Consider the following 18766-nt stretch of genomic DNA (forward strand, 5'->3'; position numbering starts at 1 on the left):
AGAGAGAGAGAGAGAGAGAGAGAGAGAGAGAGAAAGAGAGAGAGAATCTGACCAGGGATGGAACCCAGGTATGTGCCCTGACTGGGAATCGAACATGCACAGGATGATTTTCAACCAACTGAGCCACTCCAGCTGGGCCCAGCATATCTTTTCTTTTTTTAAATATATTTTTTTATTGATTTCAGAGAGGAAGGTAGAGGGAGAGAGAGAAAAACATCAAGGATGAGAGAGAATCATTGATCGGCTGCCTCCTGCAGGACCCACTGTATTTTTTTAAATTATTTTTTTTCCACTCTAGGGTTTGAGCTTGCAATCCGGGCATGCTTTGACAGGGAATTGAACCATGACTTCCAGGTTCATAGGTCGATGCTCAACCACTGAGCCACACCTGCCGGGCCCAGTATATATTTTTAAACCTTCCATTTTGCGTATGCAAAAACAGACTCAGGTTACTTGCCAAGTTCACACAGCCTTACACGATGTTCTGCACATAGTCACACAATACATATTTGTTAAATGAATTTGTTTCCAATCTTTCACTTACAAAGTTGCCATAAATAGCTTGGAACATATATCTTTCCAAACTCTGCCAGTGTATAGTCATATTCAGATTCTGCCATATTTAAAAACATTGCTATTGCAACTTGCATCCAGCAGATCCTCATAGATATTTCTTTTGTTAATTTTTTTTTCGCGGTGCATTTTGGGAGTTGTTGTCTTTGTGATGCTTGCCGGGAGTCGTGGTCTGAGCTGCCTCAGGGTGTGGACGACTCTAAGACGGCGGGCTTTAGGACCCTGCGGGGCACTGTGGGCCTGGGGAAGGGTCGGGAGGTCGGGAGCGCGGCCCTGAGCCCGGAGCCGCGGCGGCGTCGGTGGCGTCGGGAGCGAGCGCGCCCGGGAGCGGCGCGGGTGGTGGAGGAGGAGTCGGGGGCTCGGTAAGAGGCGCGGGCCCGGGCCGGGCTCCGAACCTGGCCAACCTCTGCGGGTCCTGCTGTAACTAGGCCTTGGCCCTGTGGCGGCTCTGGGGGCGGGGCCTGCTCTCGCCTAGGGGACGACGGGGGTGGCGGGCGGGGGAGCGGGGAGAGGGAGGGAGGACAGATGCTGAGACTGCGTGAGGCGAGGAGGCTGGGCCCGGGGCGGCGGAGCGGAGCCCGAAGCGCCTCGGTTCTCCAGCCGCGGGTCCCTCGGAACATCCGGTCCGGTGCCTGTCAAGTCCCTCCTGCTCCCTGTTGGGCCCTCCCGGCAGCCGACCTTTGACCCCGAAGGCAGCCTCCCCTCCGCAGATTGCTCCGGCTCCTGGGTGGCCTTCAGCCCAGCCTGGCCTTGGGGTGAGGGCTTGGGCAAGACCCTCGAGAAGGATTAGGGGCGGGCGGGCCTGACCCTAGTCTTCAGGTGTCCCGGAAGGGCCCCATCCTGTCGCTCTTTTAGTCGCTGACCGCCGGTCTCGAGCCCACCCTTCGCACCGAATCAATGGAGACACCGAGGTTTCTCCTGGTTACTTGGTGCGAGGCTGGGAAAGGAACCTGTTCCCAGACAAGTGTGGGGAATAAACTAGTTCCCGGAGGAAGGGAGCTATCAGAGGCCGTGGAGTGCTGCCTCTGCAGAGTGGGGAAGTAGAATTTGGGCCGGGCCGAATAAATGTTTTTTGATCATAAGACCCTCCCCAGTTACTCCTCTACAGAAAAAGTTTTGAGCTGAGCGAGAGCTGTTTCTTTGCTATCCTGAGCTCTCAGTGACGTGTAAACCAGGGCAGATGTGGTTTATGTACCTGCCCTTAACTTAGCACAAGTTCGTTGGAATTGTTTGGGTGTGCCTTCAGTTGGATTTGTGTGCACAGTGCGTCCTATGTAAAGTCTTTTCAGATGACCAGTCTAGGGACAGGTGGATCCTTCTTGTTAGGGTTGTAAAGGGGGAATTACCATTCTTTTAGTGACTAGGGGAGCCTTTAAGGCAGCGGTTCTCAACCTGTGGGTCGCGACCCCTTTGGCGGTCGAACGACCCTTTCACAGGGGTCGCCTAAGACCATCCTGCATATCAGACATTTACATTACACTTCATAACAGTAGCAACATTACAGTTATGAAGTAGCAACGAAAATAATTTTATGGTTGGGACACGACATGAGGAACTGTATTTAAAGGGCCAGAAGGTTGAGAACCACTGCAAGGTCTTTTCTCTGGAAGTTTAGGCATTAATTCATTCACCTGTTCAACATTTGTATAGTTTAAAAGAAGAACCTTGAAAACTCAAAAGAAATTGTTATAAAACTTGAAATTTCACATAGAATCAAATTCAAGAATTCATTTGGGGAATATTTGGGGAAAATAGCCAAATAAATTGATTCAGGATATATGAAGGTGAACTGCTTCTTCAACATGCATTTTATTGAGCATTTGCTATGTAACTGGCTCTGGGGTTAGAAATATGAGTATTGCCCTGGCCCGGTAGAGCACATACAAGAATCAGCGAATGAATGCATAAATAAGTGGAACAGCAAATTGATGTTTCTCTCTGTCTCTCTCCCTCTTTCTAAAATCAATTAAAAAAAAGAAAAAAAATAGGAGTGTCTTTCCTAAAGGACATCAGAAAGACATATTCATATGAAAATTGTGCTGTGTGTTACATGTCATTATAAAGGAATTTGTACAGTGTGAAGGGACTACTGCCATTGCCTGGAAGAGTCAGGGAAACCTTCACAAGGGGGAGATACGTTAGTTGGGTGATGAAGAATGAGTAGGAGCTTGCACAAGTAAGGAAAGGCATTCCAGTTGGAGAGAATAGTATGTACATAGAAATGGTGCAAATGTGAGAAAAAAAATAACATGATGTTTAAATGTCAGAAATTTTTCCCAATCAGGATATGTGGTGGGGAAGTTGTCAGGAGGTGCTTTTTATGTTATGAAGTGCAGGTTAAAGTACAGTGGGGCCTTGACTTACGAGTGTCCCGACTAACGAGTTTTTCGAGATACGAGCCGTCTCTCAGCCGATTTTTTGCTTTGAGTTGCGAGCTAAAATTCGGGTTACGAGCCAGCTTCAGATACCCCACTGCTTGTTGGTGCAGCGAACATCACAGTGAATGCCACAACATCAGCCCAGCATCACGTGTCTCACTCGTTCACTTTTTGATTTGACATACGAGTAATTTGAGTTACGAGCTCCGTCACGGAACAAATTAAACTCGTAAGTCAAGGCCCCACTGTAATGAGAAATGAGGCAGTGAGACCAATTAGAGTTGGTGCAGTTAAGTGAGAGTCTGAATAAAGTGTGGCACTGGGCATAAAGAATGGATTTTAGAAGTAATTTGGAGATAGATGCAATAGGATTTAAAGACTGGAGAGAGTGGGCTAAGGTTTCTAATTTGAGAGATTGGTTGAATGGGAATTCCACTGGCCAGGATATGCACTGGGAAAAGTAGAACATATTTTTAAAGAGTTGGGGTGGCTATGGAAAGAGGTACAGAGTAGATAGTCTGGTGTGCTGAGGTCAAGTTCCTTGTGGGATGTGTACCAGTATATGGAGATATTAGTAGGCAGCTGGAAGTGAGTTTAATACATTGGCAATGGTAAGTGAGGGCATATCTGAAAAAAAATCCTGGGGAAAATCTTTATTTTGTTTGTTTATAAAGAAGTATCAGAATATGTACTTCTTCCATTGAAAAGTGAGCTTCTCAAGGCAGGGACCATAACAGTAATTTTAGGTCCCCTTTTTGTCTTATACTATGCCTGTGTTATTATCAGGTTAGTTATTAAGTTAGCAGGAAATCAGTTTACTTTGTAAGGTTGCAGTTACCTTTTTGGGCTTTCTTAAAGAAGATTCTGGGAGTCTGTCTTATAATTTTCATTTTATACTTAGGTGGTATTCATGAGGCTTGTATGGTTCAGTAGGAAAGGAAATGAAGAACATATGAGTGACGTTGTGCTGCGTGAGGAAGTTCAGGGTTTGAGCAGGAGACAGACAGTGTTAATTTACAAGAGGCTCCTGCTCATTGAAAAGAGAATCGTACAATGAATTTTCATTCTGGGAGATGTCAGAGGAATGTGATTTTCAATCAGTGTTTTCTGAAATCTTGTCAATTTGGAGTTGATTCCTTTTTCTGAAGGTGCAAGTGCATCTTTCTTGTGTAAAATAATTTGAAAGGGAACCTGAGATCGTCATGTTTACTTAAACCTCTTCATCTGTATTGTCAGTTTGTGAAGATAGGCAGATTTGGTCAATTCTGATGAGATTGGATTGAATTCTGTGAAGCTACTTCACCTTTAGTAGGTACAGAAAGCTGTTGTTACCTAGAGCGGAGATTGGGAAATTCTTGATTTTGCCACTTGCTGCTTAGTCTTGGGAAAATCCCTGAATTACTTCCACTTTCAAGTATAGGCACAACACTCACTCTGAGGTGAGCATTGCCCAGAGCACACACAGGATATGGATGCTGCCCCACAGTGGCTCGTGTGCTTACTGAATCAGGCTGATTCTGTCCTAGCATCTAGAAAGTAGGGAAGGTGCTTGTCAGACAAGGTTGACTGGCTTTTTTTGGATAAAGTGAGAATGCTGATATTATGGATATCAGTATGGAGTCTCCATGGAACTTTAAGTGAATCTGAATTTTGAATATTCTACTAGTCAACACCTGAGTTTTTGCATTAACAGGTATTCTGATAGGGAGAAGGGCGACCAGAGAGAAATATTTAGTGGCTTTACCTACTTACTAGCTGTGTTACTTTGGGCAAAGTAGAATCTTCATTGTAAAAGTATGATAATACTACCTATTTCATCTGGTTATTGTAAGGATTAAATATAGTATATTTAAAGCACTTAGAACATTGCCAAGTGTGTGGTGAGTACTCAGTCATGTTATTTATTATATAATACCCTGAGTGGGAGGCGGTGCTTTGAAAGATTTGGAGGAATAAGTGATGAATTCTATCCCCAGGAATTAAAAAAAGGAATGTAAAGTAAGGGGATGGTGGCCTGCCTGCCCTGGAGCTCTCCATGAAAGGAGGGAATCAGCGAGGTGGCTTCAAGAATGTAGGCCTTACACCATTTGGAAGCTATAAAAGACTTAGAGTGACTAGCACTAAAAATTCATTAAAATGGAAAGGATTTGTATGCTTATTTTAGAGCCAATCAGTGGGTGGAATTGGAGGAACATTTTTCCCTTTTTTAAATATATTTTATTGATTTTTTACAGAGAGGAAGGGAGAGGGATAGAGTTAGAAACATCCATGAGAGAGAAACATCAATCAGCTGCCTCCTGCTCACCCCCTACTGGGGATGTGCCCGCAACCAAGGTACATGCCCTTGACCAGAATCGAACCTGGGACCCTTCAGTCCGCAGGCCAACGCTCTATCCACTGAGCCAAACCGGCCAGGGCTGGAGGAACATGTTTTTCTTACATCGATATTTCTCTCTGTCTCTCCCTCTCTCTTCCACTCTCTGAAAACCACTGGAAAAATATCCTCGGGTGAGGATTAAAAAAAAAAAAAAAGAAGAAGAAGAAGCTATGGCAAGGAACCATGAGGAATAGTAGCAACACAGTACAGTGCCCATGCCTATGTCTGGAAAGTGAAGTAAATACAGATTCAGACAAGGTTAAATTTAGAAGGCCAGTCTGGACCATGTGGGCCAGCAAGTGAGCTAAATTCTTGGGGCTTCCAGAAATGAAGAAGCGACTGGCCTGAGTGGCTCAGTTGATTGAGTGTCATCCCATACACCGAAAGGTTGCTGGTTTGACTTCTGATCAGGACACATACCTGGGTTTTGGGTTTGATCCCCAATCAGAGTGTGTAGAAGGCAACTGATCAGTGTTTCTCACATTCATGTTTCTCTCTCTCCTCTCCCCTTCCTTCCCTCCCTCCCTTTCTCTAAGCATGTCCTAGGCCAGCCGTGGGCAAACTACGGCCCTCAGGCCGGATCCGGCCCCGTTTGAAATGAATAAAACTAAAAAAAAAAAAAAAAAAAAAGACGGTACCCTTTTATGTAATGATGTTTACTTTGAATTTATATTAGTTCACACAAACACTCCATCCATGCTTTTGTTCCGGCCCTCCGGTCCAGTTTAAGAACCCATTGTGGCCCTCGAGTCAAAAAGTTTGCCCACCCCTGTCCTAGGCCCTAGGGTGAGGATTAAAAAAAAGAAGACAAAGAAATGAAGAGGCATATTAGGAACTAGTTTGAAAAATGAAGGTTGAGATTTGGAGGAATACCCTGCATTCTCTTAAATGCTTACACTGCTAGTATTACCTCCAGGAAGTGTGGTGTATCTTGCAGAAAATATGTTGTGGTCCCACCCCATAACAAAGAAACAGAATTTCCGGAGGATGAGGCCCGGAAATCAGGATTTTAAAAAGATTCCCAGGTGATTCTAATGTGCAGCCAAGGTTGAGAACCACTGATCTAGAGGAACTAGGGAATTTTTAGGAGAGTCAGGGCTGGAGACTATTTCTGGCTTTATGAACATATTGCCTCCTCTTGTGTTTTGGGTGAATGGCTCATGGTTAGACAATGGTAGTATTTTTTAAAATATGTTTGTATTGATTTTAGAGAGAGGGAGAGAGAGAAAAACATCAATGATGAGAATCATCGATCTGCTGTCTCCCACACACCCCCTACTGTGGATCAACTTTGCAATCTGGGCATGTGCCCTGACCAGGAAATGAACCATGACCTCCTGGGTCCATGCTCAACCACTGAACCATGCTGGCTAGACTCTTTTTCTTTTTTTAAGTTTTATTTAAACTGATTTTTAGAGAGGAAGGGAGAGGGAGAGAGAGAGAGAAACATCAATGTGAGAGTGAGACATCGATTGGCTGCCCCCTTCATGTTCCCATACTGGCATGTAACCCAGGCATGTGCCCTGACTGGGAATGGTACCAGCAACCTTTTGGTGCACAGGACAGTACCCAACGAACTGAGACACACAGGCCAGGATCATACTTTAGTTTTCTTATTGTAAAGTTCCTTGATCATAAGTTTGTTGTGAAGATACAATGAATTAATGTATATAACGTGTTTAGAACAACGCTTGATACATAGTAAGTGCTAAATAAGTGTTAACTCTTTGGTTATTTTATTTTTTATTTTAGAGGAAGAGGGAGGGAGGGAGGGAGAGAGAGAGAGAGAGAGAGAGAGAGAGAGAGAGAGAGAGAGAGAAACATCGATGTGAGAAAGAAACACCTATGGGTTGCCTCCCACTCTTGCCCTGACTGGGGGCCGAACTGCAACCTAGGTATGTGCCCTGACTGGGAATCATACCTGTGACCTTTTTTTTTTAAAAATATATTTTATTGGTTTTTTTACAGAGAGAAAGGGAGAGGGATAGAGAGTTAGAAACATCGATGAGAGAGAAACATTGATCAGCTGCCTCCTGCACACCCCCTACTGGGGGTGTGCCCGCAACCAAGGTACATGCCCTTGACTGGAATCAAACCTGGGACCCTTCAGTCCACAGGCCAACGCTCTATCCACTGAGCCAAACCGGTCAGGGCATACCTGTGACCTTTTGGTGTACAGGGTGATGCTCCAACCTGAGCCACTTGGCCAGGGCCCAAGACTTTTGATAGATTAACTATGGCAGCTCTCTTGAAATCAGAGTGAATTTCTATAAAATTTTTTTTAAAAAATTCGTTTTAAAAATATGTTTTATTGATTTCAGAGAGAGGAAGGGAGAGGGAAAGAGGGATAGAAATATTAGTGATGAGAGAATCTTTAATCAGCTGCCTCTTCCATGACTCCTGGTTCATGGGTCAACTCAACCACTGAACCATGCCGGCCAGGCTTAAAATTATTTTTGATACCAGAGTTGGCAAATATTGTAGTAATGATAATAAAATAAATGAATAACTGGCTAAGTGTAACTAACATTCCTTGCATATTAGACATTGGAATAGTTGGCTTTAGGTTTTAAAATCTTGATATTTGGCTTTTTCGTCCTGTAGGGATGTGAAGTGATATGCATTTAAGAAATATGTGGCTAGCCCTGGCCGGTTTGGCTCAGTGGATAGAGTGTCGGCCTGTGGACTGAAGGTCCCGGGTTCCATTCCGGTCAAGGGCACATGCCCAGGTTGCAGGCTCAATCCCCAGTAGGGGGCGTGCAAGAGGCAGCCAATCGGTGGTTCTCTCTCATCATTGATGTTTCTATCTCTCTCTCCCTCTCCCTTCCTCTCTGAAATAAATAAAAAATGTGGCTCAGTGGATAAGAGTATTGGCCTGAGGACTGAAGGGACCCTGGTTTGATTCTGGTCAAGGGCATGTACCTCGGTTGCAGGCAACCAATCAATTACACATTGATGTTTCTCTCTCTGTCTCTCCCCCACCCTTCCACTCTCTTTAAAAAAAAAAGAGTCAATGAAAAAATATTCCCAGATGAGGATTAACAACAACAATAACAACAAAAAAGAAGTATGTGGCTGGATTGCTTAAATATATAGTTCTTAAGAAGTTGTATGGTCTGGCCAGCGTAGTTCAGTGGTTGAGCATCAACCTATGAATCAGGAGGTCACAGTTCAATTCCCAGTCAGGGCACATGCCTGGGTTGTGGGCTCAATCCCCAGTGTGGGATGTGCAGGAGGCAGCTGATCAATAATTATCTCTCATCATTGATGTTTCTTTCTCTCCCTCTTCCTTCCTCTCTGAAATCAATTAAAAAAAACAAATATAGCCGAAACCGGTTTGGCTCAGTGGATAGAGTGTCGGCCTGCGGACTGAAAGGTCCCAGGTTCGATTCCGGTCAAGGGCATGTACCTGGGTTGCGGGCACATCCCCGGTGGGGGATGTGCAGGAGGCGGCTGGTCGATGTTTCTCTCTCATCGATGTTTCTGACTCTCTATCTCTCTCTTCCTCTCTGTAAAAAATCAATAAAATATATTTAAAAAAAAACACACACAAAAAAAACAAATATATATGTGTATGTGTGTATATATATATATATATATATATATATATATATGAAATTATATGACTTGGATCTTTCAGAGAAAAGTTGTACAACAGGTCATGGGATCAGCAGTCCCTGAGGTTTAGGAATAAAAGACTTCATTTATTTACTCTTGAGTTGGGGGGATTTGAAGTCATTCCTGTTTGGTGGTAAATGAAATTACTATTGAAAAGTTGCCTGATTCTCTTTTATATTTTGCCTAGTATGTCTTATTTCTGAGAAACTGTACTAAGCCTAAGATGACATTTCTGTGGGATTACTATGGCTTTGCTGTATTTGCTTCTTCACCACAAGGATTTAAAAGCCAGTATTAACAAAGGCCATAGTCATAGGATGCTTCTTTCCCTTCCTTGTGGTCCCATAGCATTAAAAAAATTTTTTTGGTGCTTTTACTCTATTTATTTCTCTATTTATTGCCTTGTGCTATGCTTTATTACGTGTCTGTCTCTGCCAATAGTGAGCTCCCAGAGCATCAGGTATGAAGTTTGCTTTTTGTAACCCTGTAATACCTAAACTACTGCTTTATAATATGTAGGCATTCCTTATGTGTTTATGGTATTTAAGTGATGTTGAGAGAATCATTAGATGATATGTGTCCAATCCCTTTGCTTTACTTGTAAGGAAACTGAGGAGTAAAGACTTACTTACTACTCTATCATCTAGTTCAGTGATGGCGAACCTTTTCAGCTTGGCGTGTCAGCATTTTGAAAAACCCTAACTTAACTCTGGTGCCGTGTCACATATAGAAATTTTTTGATATTTGCAACCATAGTAAAACAAACTATATTTTTGATATTTATTTTATATATTTAAATGTCATTTAACAAAGAAAAATCAACCAAAAAAATGAGTTCACGTGTCATAGGTTCGCCATCACTGAGATAGTTGGTGTTCTAGGTTCGGTTCTGTTGGTTCGTTGTTCCATTCTGCCTTCATGCTCCTCAGCTGGCGCTGATTCTCTCTACAACAGGAGAGGGTTGTGAAAGAGGAAAAAATGCACTGAGAGGATGTAAATAGATAACACTCACATTACTGATGTGCTGCAATTTACTCCTCTACCAGTCAAATATTTTACTTTCAAATTTAGTAGCACAGGCTTAATTTCTGAGATACCCCCCCCCCCCCCCCCTAAAAACCTTCTGTAAGAGTTCTACATTTCTCCCAGTCTGTCACCCTAGACATACCCTTTGCTGTGTTTCATGGATAGAGGTGCTGGAGGAGGAGGTTTATGTTATCAGTTTCTAGTCACATTTTCGACAGCTTGGGTGGTAAATTCCAGTTGCTTGTGATGATGACAGAGAGTAATGAGTTGAAGCCCTTGGTTGAATTTCCCCCCTGCTTCAAATTGAAGGAGAGTGATGAAAAGAATTTAATTTCTTAGGAAATTTGGTACTGTGGATTGGAATTGTTTTTCCCTCTTCCCCTATTCCCGTTTGCTTATTAGAAAGTATTGATTCTGAAATAGAGAAAGTGAGTTTATTAGATTTGGGGTAGACATTGATTAGCTGGAACCCAATTATAAATCCTCAGAGGGGGATGTTTGTAAACATGTGCTTTTCACATCCAGGAACTCATGGTTCCCACTATTCCTGCTAATCAACTGGTTGAAGCTGAGTACATGAAAGATCTATACCCACTAAGTTTAGAATTGCATTGCTTTTGATTTATTTTAATAGGATCCTCTTGATTTCCAATTTGTTTTATCCCCTATAAGGACATCTTCCTCTTGACAACCTATTTAAGAGACACAGGAATGTTTTGAAAACAGAGGCTGTATTTCATGTTTTAAGGCAAAGTCATGATCAATATAGCATAAATTGCCCACAAGAATCTTTTCTTTGTTATTTTCCCCTTCAGTTTTCTCTGCACCATAATGGAATTTGAGGGCTTAGTGAGGCCTCAATAAAGATAGGTCTTACTAACATTTTAGGTCAGATCTAGTACTTTTCAGCCACCTCTCCCTCACCTTCCCCATTTCAGACTCAGTCAGTGATGAGCATACCATGAGCCATGGGGCTATAGAAAAAGTATAGATATATTCCCTTTGCTAAAGATGCCTAATATCTAGTTGGAGAAATTTTCTGTGCTTTATGCTTTTTGTGTTCAAAGGTGAATCTCCTTTATGGCTGTATTAGAGAAAAACAATGTCTGAGATAAAATCTTTTATGCTATTTGATGCATCTGTTTCTTAAACAAACTTTTTATTTTGATTTGAAAGATACTGGATATTTCTCAAAAGTCATTGAACAAAATTAATTTTGTTCTGCTGCTTTGGGTTAGTCTGGAAGTAAAAATCAGGCTCCTCACTACCCCCCCATACTTGCCATTGGTTGAGATTAAGTTTCACAACTAGAGCCTAGTGTTTAAGCGACAGGAATTTGGGCCCTTCCAGGTAGGAAGAATCTGGGAAGTGAGGGAATATGTGTAAATTCACAGTGAAGACCTGTTCGATTTTAACTTCTCACTTAAAAAAATTGAGAATTCCTAGCCCTAGCTGGTTGGTTCAGTTGGAGTGTCGTTCGGTAACCAGAAGGTTGCAGGTTTGATTCCGTGTCAGAGCATATACCTAGGTTACAGGATTGATCCCTGGTCAGGGCACGTAAGGGAGGCAGCCAATTGATGTTTCTCTCTCACGTCGATGTGTCCCTTTCTCCCTTTCTCTCTCCTTCTCCCTCCTCTCCTCCTTCCTCTCTCTAAAATCAATAAACATATCCTCAGGTGAGAATTAAAAAATAAAATTAAAAAATGAGAATTCCTTGAAGCAAGATGGGGAAATTTGGGCATGAATCATGGAATTTGCTTTTATATAGAATTGAAAAATACATTGAGGTTTGATCTGCAATAGTGTATATATGCACATACATACATGTATAATTACATTTAAAAGGAGTATATTGTTATATTCAGTTATTTTGAAATTAAGTTTAATTTTTGGCCTTTAACTGATATTTTCTACCTCGGGTCTCTTCCAGAGGAATTTCTGAAGACAGTCAAGTGCATTGTGATTTATGAGGCAGTGAAGGCCAAGTGCTTTGCAGTGACGAGAACCTACTTACTCTGGGGAAAATCAATGGAGCACATCAGTCTGCAGCACACTTCCTGTCTTAATGGTCCTAAGCTCGATCAATACTTGAAATTTAACTTCACCATCAGTCTGGGGCAGTGTGTACTTTGCAGCCTTCCTTCCATCAACCTCAAGTATATGGCCAGATCTATTACAGATGGAGCTAGTTACACTTTCCTGCTTGGTTTTGGTCTGCTTTAAGCCTTGCCTACTGTCATGTCTTAAGGATGTAAAATGTGTTGTGCTGTAGGCCAAGTAATGATTTAAATCTTGAAATTACCTGGTCAGGAGAGGTGGTGTTGGACAGATGTGCAAGACCTATAGCATGGCTGTTTATCATTTCTTCTTCCTAAAAAAATTTCCCATTAAGAGGTGTTTCAATAGAGTCTCCCGATCTTGGAGAGCAATTCTAGCACTGACTCTGGTTTTCTTTTCACAGATTCTCTAACCATGGCACAGGTAGAGAAAAGAGGGGGTTTACTCCGGAAATCTTCAGCGTCCAAAAAACCACTGAAGGAAAAAGTAGTGCTGATGTATGATGAGATCTTCATGGTAAGGCCTGAAGCCCTGATATTCTGCATGGCTTGATTCCTTAGTTTCTTGTTCTAAAATGAATGACAACCTCCCCTCTGCCTGCTACCTTCCAGTTCTTCAGAGGGTGGAAGAGAGAGTAAGGGTGAAAGTGAGCTCTCTCATAGTAGAAATTATGATCATGTATTAATTAATATAGATTGTTGTCATAAGCGGGACAAAACAATTGAAAGGAGGAAGGCAGGCTGGGGAAGCTTCTTTTCTGAATATCTTTAAGATTTGTCTTCCTTATGAGCTGACTTAAGGACCTTTCTATCCTAAATGTCTCTTGAAGTTCCTTTTGACCCTGGAGTTCTATGTTTCAGATGTTTAAAAAAAGATGCTCTATTATATTCCATCTGAAGTTGTTAGATGACAGAACAGTTGTTTAGTTAGACTATCTTAGTCTCTATAATGCGTTAACTGAAGAATATTAGCAGTTGGATTTCTTTGGGTCTTCATAACTGCTGAGTGATCATGGTCCATGCTTGTGTTGTAAAATATACCCTGTCAGGGAAGGTTAGAATAATTAGATGCTTTGTAGGGGTACTTGCCTTCTGAAGTCCTGGTCATAAGTAATAGTGCATATAAAATAGAATAATACCTATAAAAAGAGTTATTGTACATTGAGTTTCTCCTATGCTCCTGGCATTACGCTAAATGTATCACTAAATACATTGGCTTTAAATCTGACAAGAATGGTACAAGAGGGCTATGTTTTTTACATGTGCCATGTAAAAGATTATGCTATAGATGAGAAAATTGGGGGTCATAGCTAGAAGGTGATTTGAACTCTAGTGTCTGACTCCAGAGCCCTTACTTGTTCAACTTTGTCACATGGCCCAGGATTAATAATCCAATCAAGTAAAACATTTAACTTTTGGCAAAGCCTTGGAGACAGAGTTTGACATCCAGAAAATTAACACAAAATTGCCCAGGTCAGTACAGGTGGTTATACAATGAAAATGAGCAGGTACTAGTATCTTGTTAGGGCTTTTTCTATATTAAGTAAGCTTGGTATACATTTGACTCCTGCTTGCGTGAGTTTTGAGGATGAGAAGTGCCAGCTCCATTAGTTCCCTGAGTATCATATATAGACAACAAAATGACATTACAAAAGTGTGAGGGTCAAAGTGGGATCTCTCCTTGGGAGCAGGACTTGAGAGAAAGAGACTAAATGAGAACCTGATGAGAAGGCCAGAAATCATCCTCAATTAAAAATCCAGAAGAGATTCCTAGTATAATATTTTCTTATTAGAGCAGGAGTTCTTAAATAATGAAGACATTAGTTCTTTTTAAAATTTATTTATTTATTTATTTGTGTGAATAGACTTTAATTAAGAAGAGGAATCTGTGATAGGGCAACAAAATCAAGATCTAAACATTTTTCCTCCCATTAGGTAATGTTAGAACCTTGATTTTCCAGAATCCATCTCCTTTATGGTCCATGTTAGAATTCATTAGTATTAAGACATTAGTTCTTGGTAGTAATTTTAAAAGGTCAACTTAAGGAAAGCTGATAGCAGGCCTACTGCTTTTTGTCATTAACTTTCCTGTAAAGTGGCAGTAAGGGTTATCTTTTTTCTTATTTTACTCATTAACTGGAAGCCTCTGACTGTCTGGAACAGTGATCGCCAACCGGTGGTCCGCGGACCACTGGTGGTCCGTGAGGTCTGAAAGGTTGGTGACCGCTGGTTTAAGGAAACCTTTGGAACAGTGGTCACCAATCGGTGGTCCCTGCGAGGTCCGAAAGGTTGGTGGCCGCTGATCTAGAATTTCTGTTTGAAAATTATTGCTGAGAAATTTGGATCTTAGCACTATAATTTTTGCTAACCTTTTGGACCAATTTAACTAAGGAAAGAGCATGTTAAAAACTCTGTACAAAGGACTAAATACATACGTGAGGGCAAGTAGAAGCAATCAACACAGGATGTTGTAAAAACCATGACAGCATTACTGAGATGATTTGGGTTCAGGCTCCTGCTCTTTTATAAGTCACTTAACTTTGTTGACCCTCTTTCCTAAAAGGAGGTAATGGTTATATCTATCATACTTGGTTCACTGGGTAATTATATTTCATACTAGAAGCCTGATGCACAAATTCATGCACAGGTGGGGTCCCTCGGGTGGCCTGCGGGGTGGCCTGGTGCCGCCTCCTCACCCGCTTCACCATCCCACCTGTGGGGTGATTGATTGGGGTCCCCCCCACCCCCCCACCCAGCTCTCAGTGCCTGGGAGCCAGGCGGAGGCTACACCCCCTGCTGCCGTCTGCAGGGCGATTGGTGGGGTGATTGGGGCCCGCTCCCACCCACCTTGGCCTGGTGCCGCCTGCTCACCTGCTGCACCATCCCACCACAGTCCCGCTCTCGTAGGGGCCCATTGGGGCTGGCAGCACCTCCACTGCTGCCTGCTGCCAGTGCCACATCATCGATGCCCGCCATGTTCCGCCTGCCCCCTGGTGGTCAGCGCATGTCATAGGGAGCAGTTGAACTCCCAGTAGAGGGGACAATTTACATGTTAGGCTTCTATTATATAGGACTAGAGGCCCGATGCACGAAATTCGTGCAAGGGGCTCGGCCCTCATAGCCACAGCGGCTTGCCTTGGCCCTCGCAGCCCCAGCTGCGTCCAGTAGGTCGTCAGGAAGGACGTCCAGGAGGATGTCCGGAAGGTTGTTCGGTTGTCTGGTCTAATTAGCATATTACGCTTTTATTATTATAAATATGTGAATGGGCTTTGAAAACTGAGCTTGATATAAATGCAGTGGGGACATATAATTTGACTAACTTATTTAGATGATTAAGTGCACTTCCTTTAAAAAAAATTTTTTTTTATTGATTTCAGAGAGGAAGGGAGAGGGAGAGAGGGAGAGGAACAACAGTGATGAGAGGGAATCATTGATCAGCTGCCTCCTGCACACCCCCTACTGGAGATTGAGCCCGCAACCCGGGAATGTGCCCTGACTGGGAATTGAACTGTGGCCACCTGGTTCATAGGTTGATGCTCAACCACTGAGCCAAACTGGCTAGGGCTAGGTGCACTTCTTGTTAGAAGAGAAAGATTTGAGGGAGATTCTTTGAGCCATTATTTAACTTTTGGTTCAGAGTATAAATATATATGCAAAGTGCTTTTCATTTGGGGGGGAACCCCCAAACTGTTGTTCCCCATTACAATAATTTATACTGACCAAGTAAAAAATTAATTTTGAAAGGGTAATTTTCAAAGTTAATTTTGTAAGGTAATGTTGATTATGGGTAGTGACTCTTTCAAATGTATTCTTAGTGATTTGATGTTTAGTTGCAGATATTGAACCTGCTTATCTTGATTTCAGACAGAGGACCCCAGTAAGTGCAGTCCTCGATTTTGGGAGGAGCTCTTCCTCATGAAGGTAAGACTTGGTGGCATCTGTGGATTTTCCTGGTAACTGAGATTGCCTTCCCATGTGTTCTAGGCACTGTACTAAAAATGAACTCAGGTTCTTATCGTTTCCTTGGTAGGTGAATTTAGATTACCTAGAAGGCAAACTGGAATCTCTTGATGGTGAGGAGTTAATGAAGATCAAGGACAACATTAATTGCTTATTTCAACACTGCATCCAGGCTCTAGGAGAGGAACATCCAATTCGAGTTGTCAATGCATTGCAGGTACAAGGCTGGGAGACTGGGAAGTCTTGTTTGATAGGAAAAAGGAATTGTAACACATCTGTTGAGACCTGAGGAACTTAGAATTGCCCTTACGTGTGAGATTTTCTTTTTTCTTTACTTCTTTAAGTAATGAAACATCTATATCATGTTTGTTTAGTCATCTTCCTGGTCAAACAAATTGATGCATATAGTAGTAATCTTGTCCGTTTGTATAATTTGATCTAGTGTCAAGGCAGCTTGTTTGACAGAATTCTTATTATTACTTGAGGAAAGGAAGAAATAGAGAGGAAACTGAGCAAGTTTACTTAGTCTACAGCAAAAATCAGAGGAGATATTTTTGTTATAATCCTCACCTGAGGATATTTTTTCCATTGATTTTTTTTTTTTTTTTTAGAGAGAGTGGAATGGAGAGAGGGAGGGAGGAGAGAGAGATAGAAACATTGATGTGAGAGAGACACATCTATTGGTTGCCTCCCACATATGGGACTGGGGAATGAACATGCAACCCAGGTATGTGCCCTTGACCGGGAATTGAACCCGAGACCCTTCAGTGCACAGTTGATGCTCTAACCACTTAGAAACATGGCCAGAGCAGAGGAGATTCTTAATACAATATTTTCTCACTAGGTCAGGAGTTCATAATCTGAGGTTTCAGAGGGTCCTTGACTCCCTGAAGTTATATGTAGTATTTTATAGGCATATGTATAATCTTTCTGGAGAGAGGGCTTTCTTTCATCAGATTCTCAAAAGGGTTGTAACTCTGAAAACATTAAGAGTCATTGTTCTTAATGCTAAGTGGCATGATCAAGAGGAAGATTCATTGAATAATTATTTCTTAGATGACTGTTATGTGCTAACCATTGGACTCGTGGGGATACATTTTAGACTTCCAGAAGGCAAAGACTTTGATAGTTTCATTCAAAACGTTGTTCCTAATGTGTAGAACAGTGCCTGGCAAATAGCACTCCATAAGTAAATTTTTACTGAATGAATGATGGGCAGTTTCTAAAGTTTATTATCTAGTACCTCCAAGGGTAGCCAATCTAGGGCTGAGTATTAGGTTAGTGATTGATAGATTTAGAGCAGTGATAGACAGACAGCATAAAGGATTTTATTGGAAGTTTTGGTTGATTTGGTTTTAAGTTTCTGACTTACTAGTTAGATCACTTTGTGAGCCCCAGTTTTCTCATTTGTAGAATGTAGAAATTACTTATTGAGCTGATGCTCCAGAAAGAAGGACTATGTTTATCCTGTAGCTTTGTTAACCTTTGGCACAACAAATTCCACAGTTGTAAGGGCTCATTGAAAGTTGAAAAGTGCACTTTCCGTAATTGCATGGAGGCATGAATTGTAAACTGTTCTTAGTTTGGTGGAAATAAATTGACATTAAAACACTTGGTGACCAATTAAAATATAGTACATTATTGTAATAGCTGATACTTAATGAACTTTAACAACATTCAAGATACTATTATTGGAGCTTTAACAAAGTTGTAGGGACTATTCTAAGTGCCTTATGGTATTAATTCACATAGTTCTCACAACATTCCTATGAGATGGGTGCTATTGTTATTTCCATTTTATAGATGAGAAAAGAGGCATTGAAAAGTTAACTAATTTAGACTCACACAGCTAATAAGTAGTGGAATGTAAATAATTTAAGATTTGAAGCAATTGGTTATTATCATATAGGGACTTAAATAACTTGTAGTTATTAAAAATAATTATTAAAAACGATAAACTATAATGTAAATACTAAAATTAATTTTAATAAAGAAAACTTTCATCAATCCCATGATACAAACTCAAAAACTTTTTTTATTTTTGAATATCACCTTCCAGTCTTTGTCTCCACTGCAATTTTAAAAAAGAGGATGGCTCTAAAGCAACAGAAAAAGAGGATAAAAATAGTTTTAGTTGCTGTTCCTCTTTTGATTTTTGGATTTTGCACATATGAAGACTCAGACTGAGTTTTGGGACTCAAGAATTGGAGCACTTGAATGTCAGTGCCAGGAGTACACTTAGATGTACTAGAAAGGCGGGTGCCAACCAATTCTGAGGTTGCAATGTGAGGCTACAGTTCCAGTACCCTTCGTTTTGAGACTTCCTCTCCAGAATTCTTTCTCTCATCTCTGCAGACCTTGTGTGCACTCATTCGAGGAGTACATCAAAAGAATAAGTCTACCTCTGGGTTTGACATTATCAACATGCTGATGGGCTTTGACAAGGCGGAGCTGTGCATGAAGGTGAGGCATAAGTTGCAGCTGTGCCTGTATATGGCTGCTTCTGACAGCTGTTCATGGGTACCATCTGCAGACAGTTAGATGTACTAGAACAGCGGTTGCCAACGGATGGTCTGCAGACCACTGGTGGTCCGTGAGGTCCGAAAGGTTGGCGACCGCTGTACTAGAAGATTTGGACTCAAATAGATATAGATGACTGAATTTGGTCTTGAATTTGGATGTTTTTATTTTACAGATTTGGTTTATCTGAGTAAAGGAAAATTCGAAATTCAGATTTGAATTGAGGCATTCTTTCTCTGCAGGATAATGACTGAGCA

General features: G+C 41.7%; 1 protein-coding gene across 6 annotated transcripts in view; it reads left to right on the forward strand.

The window, feature by feature from the left end:
• Window positions 1-793: 793 nt before the first annotated feature.
• The window catches only part of ARMH3 (armadillo like helical domain containing 3), a 158424-nt gene continuing 140451 nt past the window's right edge, over window positions 794-18766 (forward strand). Inside the window, exons 1-5 of one of the 6 annotated variants that reach the window (XM_036336210.1) lie at window positions 794-935; window positions 12434-12546; window positions 15894-15950; window positions 16060-16206; window positions 18345-18452. In XM_036336210.1, coding sequence (XP_036192103.1) covers window positions 12445-12546; window positions 15894-15950; window positions 16060-16206; window positions 18345-18452 — 414 coding nt within the window. In that variant the 5' untranslated portion in view covers window positions 794-935; window positions 12434-12444. Of the gene's footprint in view, window positions 936-1096; window positions 1329-11892; window positions 12041-12109; window positions 12129-12432; window positions 12547-15859; window positions 15951-16059; window positions 16207-18344; window positions 18453-18766 lie in introns of those variants that run through there. The other 5 variants (XM_036336211.1, XM_036336209.1, XM_036336212.1 and 2 more) reach the window with 5 other exon arrangements.

The sequence above is a fragment of the Myotis myotis genome, unplaced genomic scaffold (genome assembly GCF_014108235.1).
Source record: "Myotis myotis isolate mMyoMyo1 unplaced genomic scaffold, mMyoMyo1.p scaffold_m19_p_15, whole genome shotgun sequence".
Classification (NCBI taxonomy): domain Eukaryota; kingdom Metazoa; phylum Chordata; class Mammalia; order Chiroptera; family Vespertilionidae; genus Myotis; species Myotis myotis.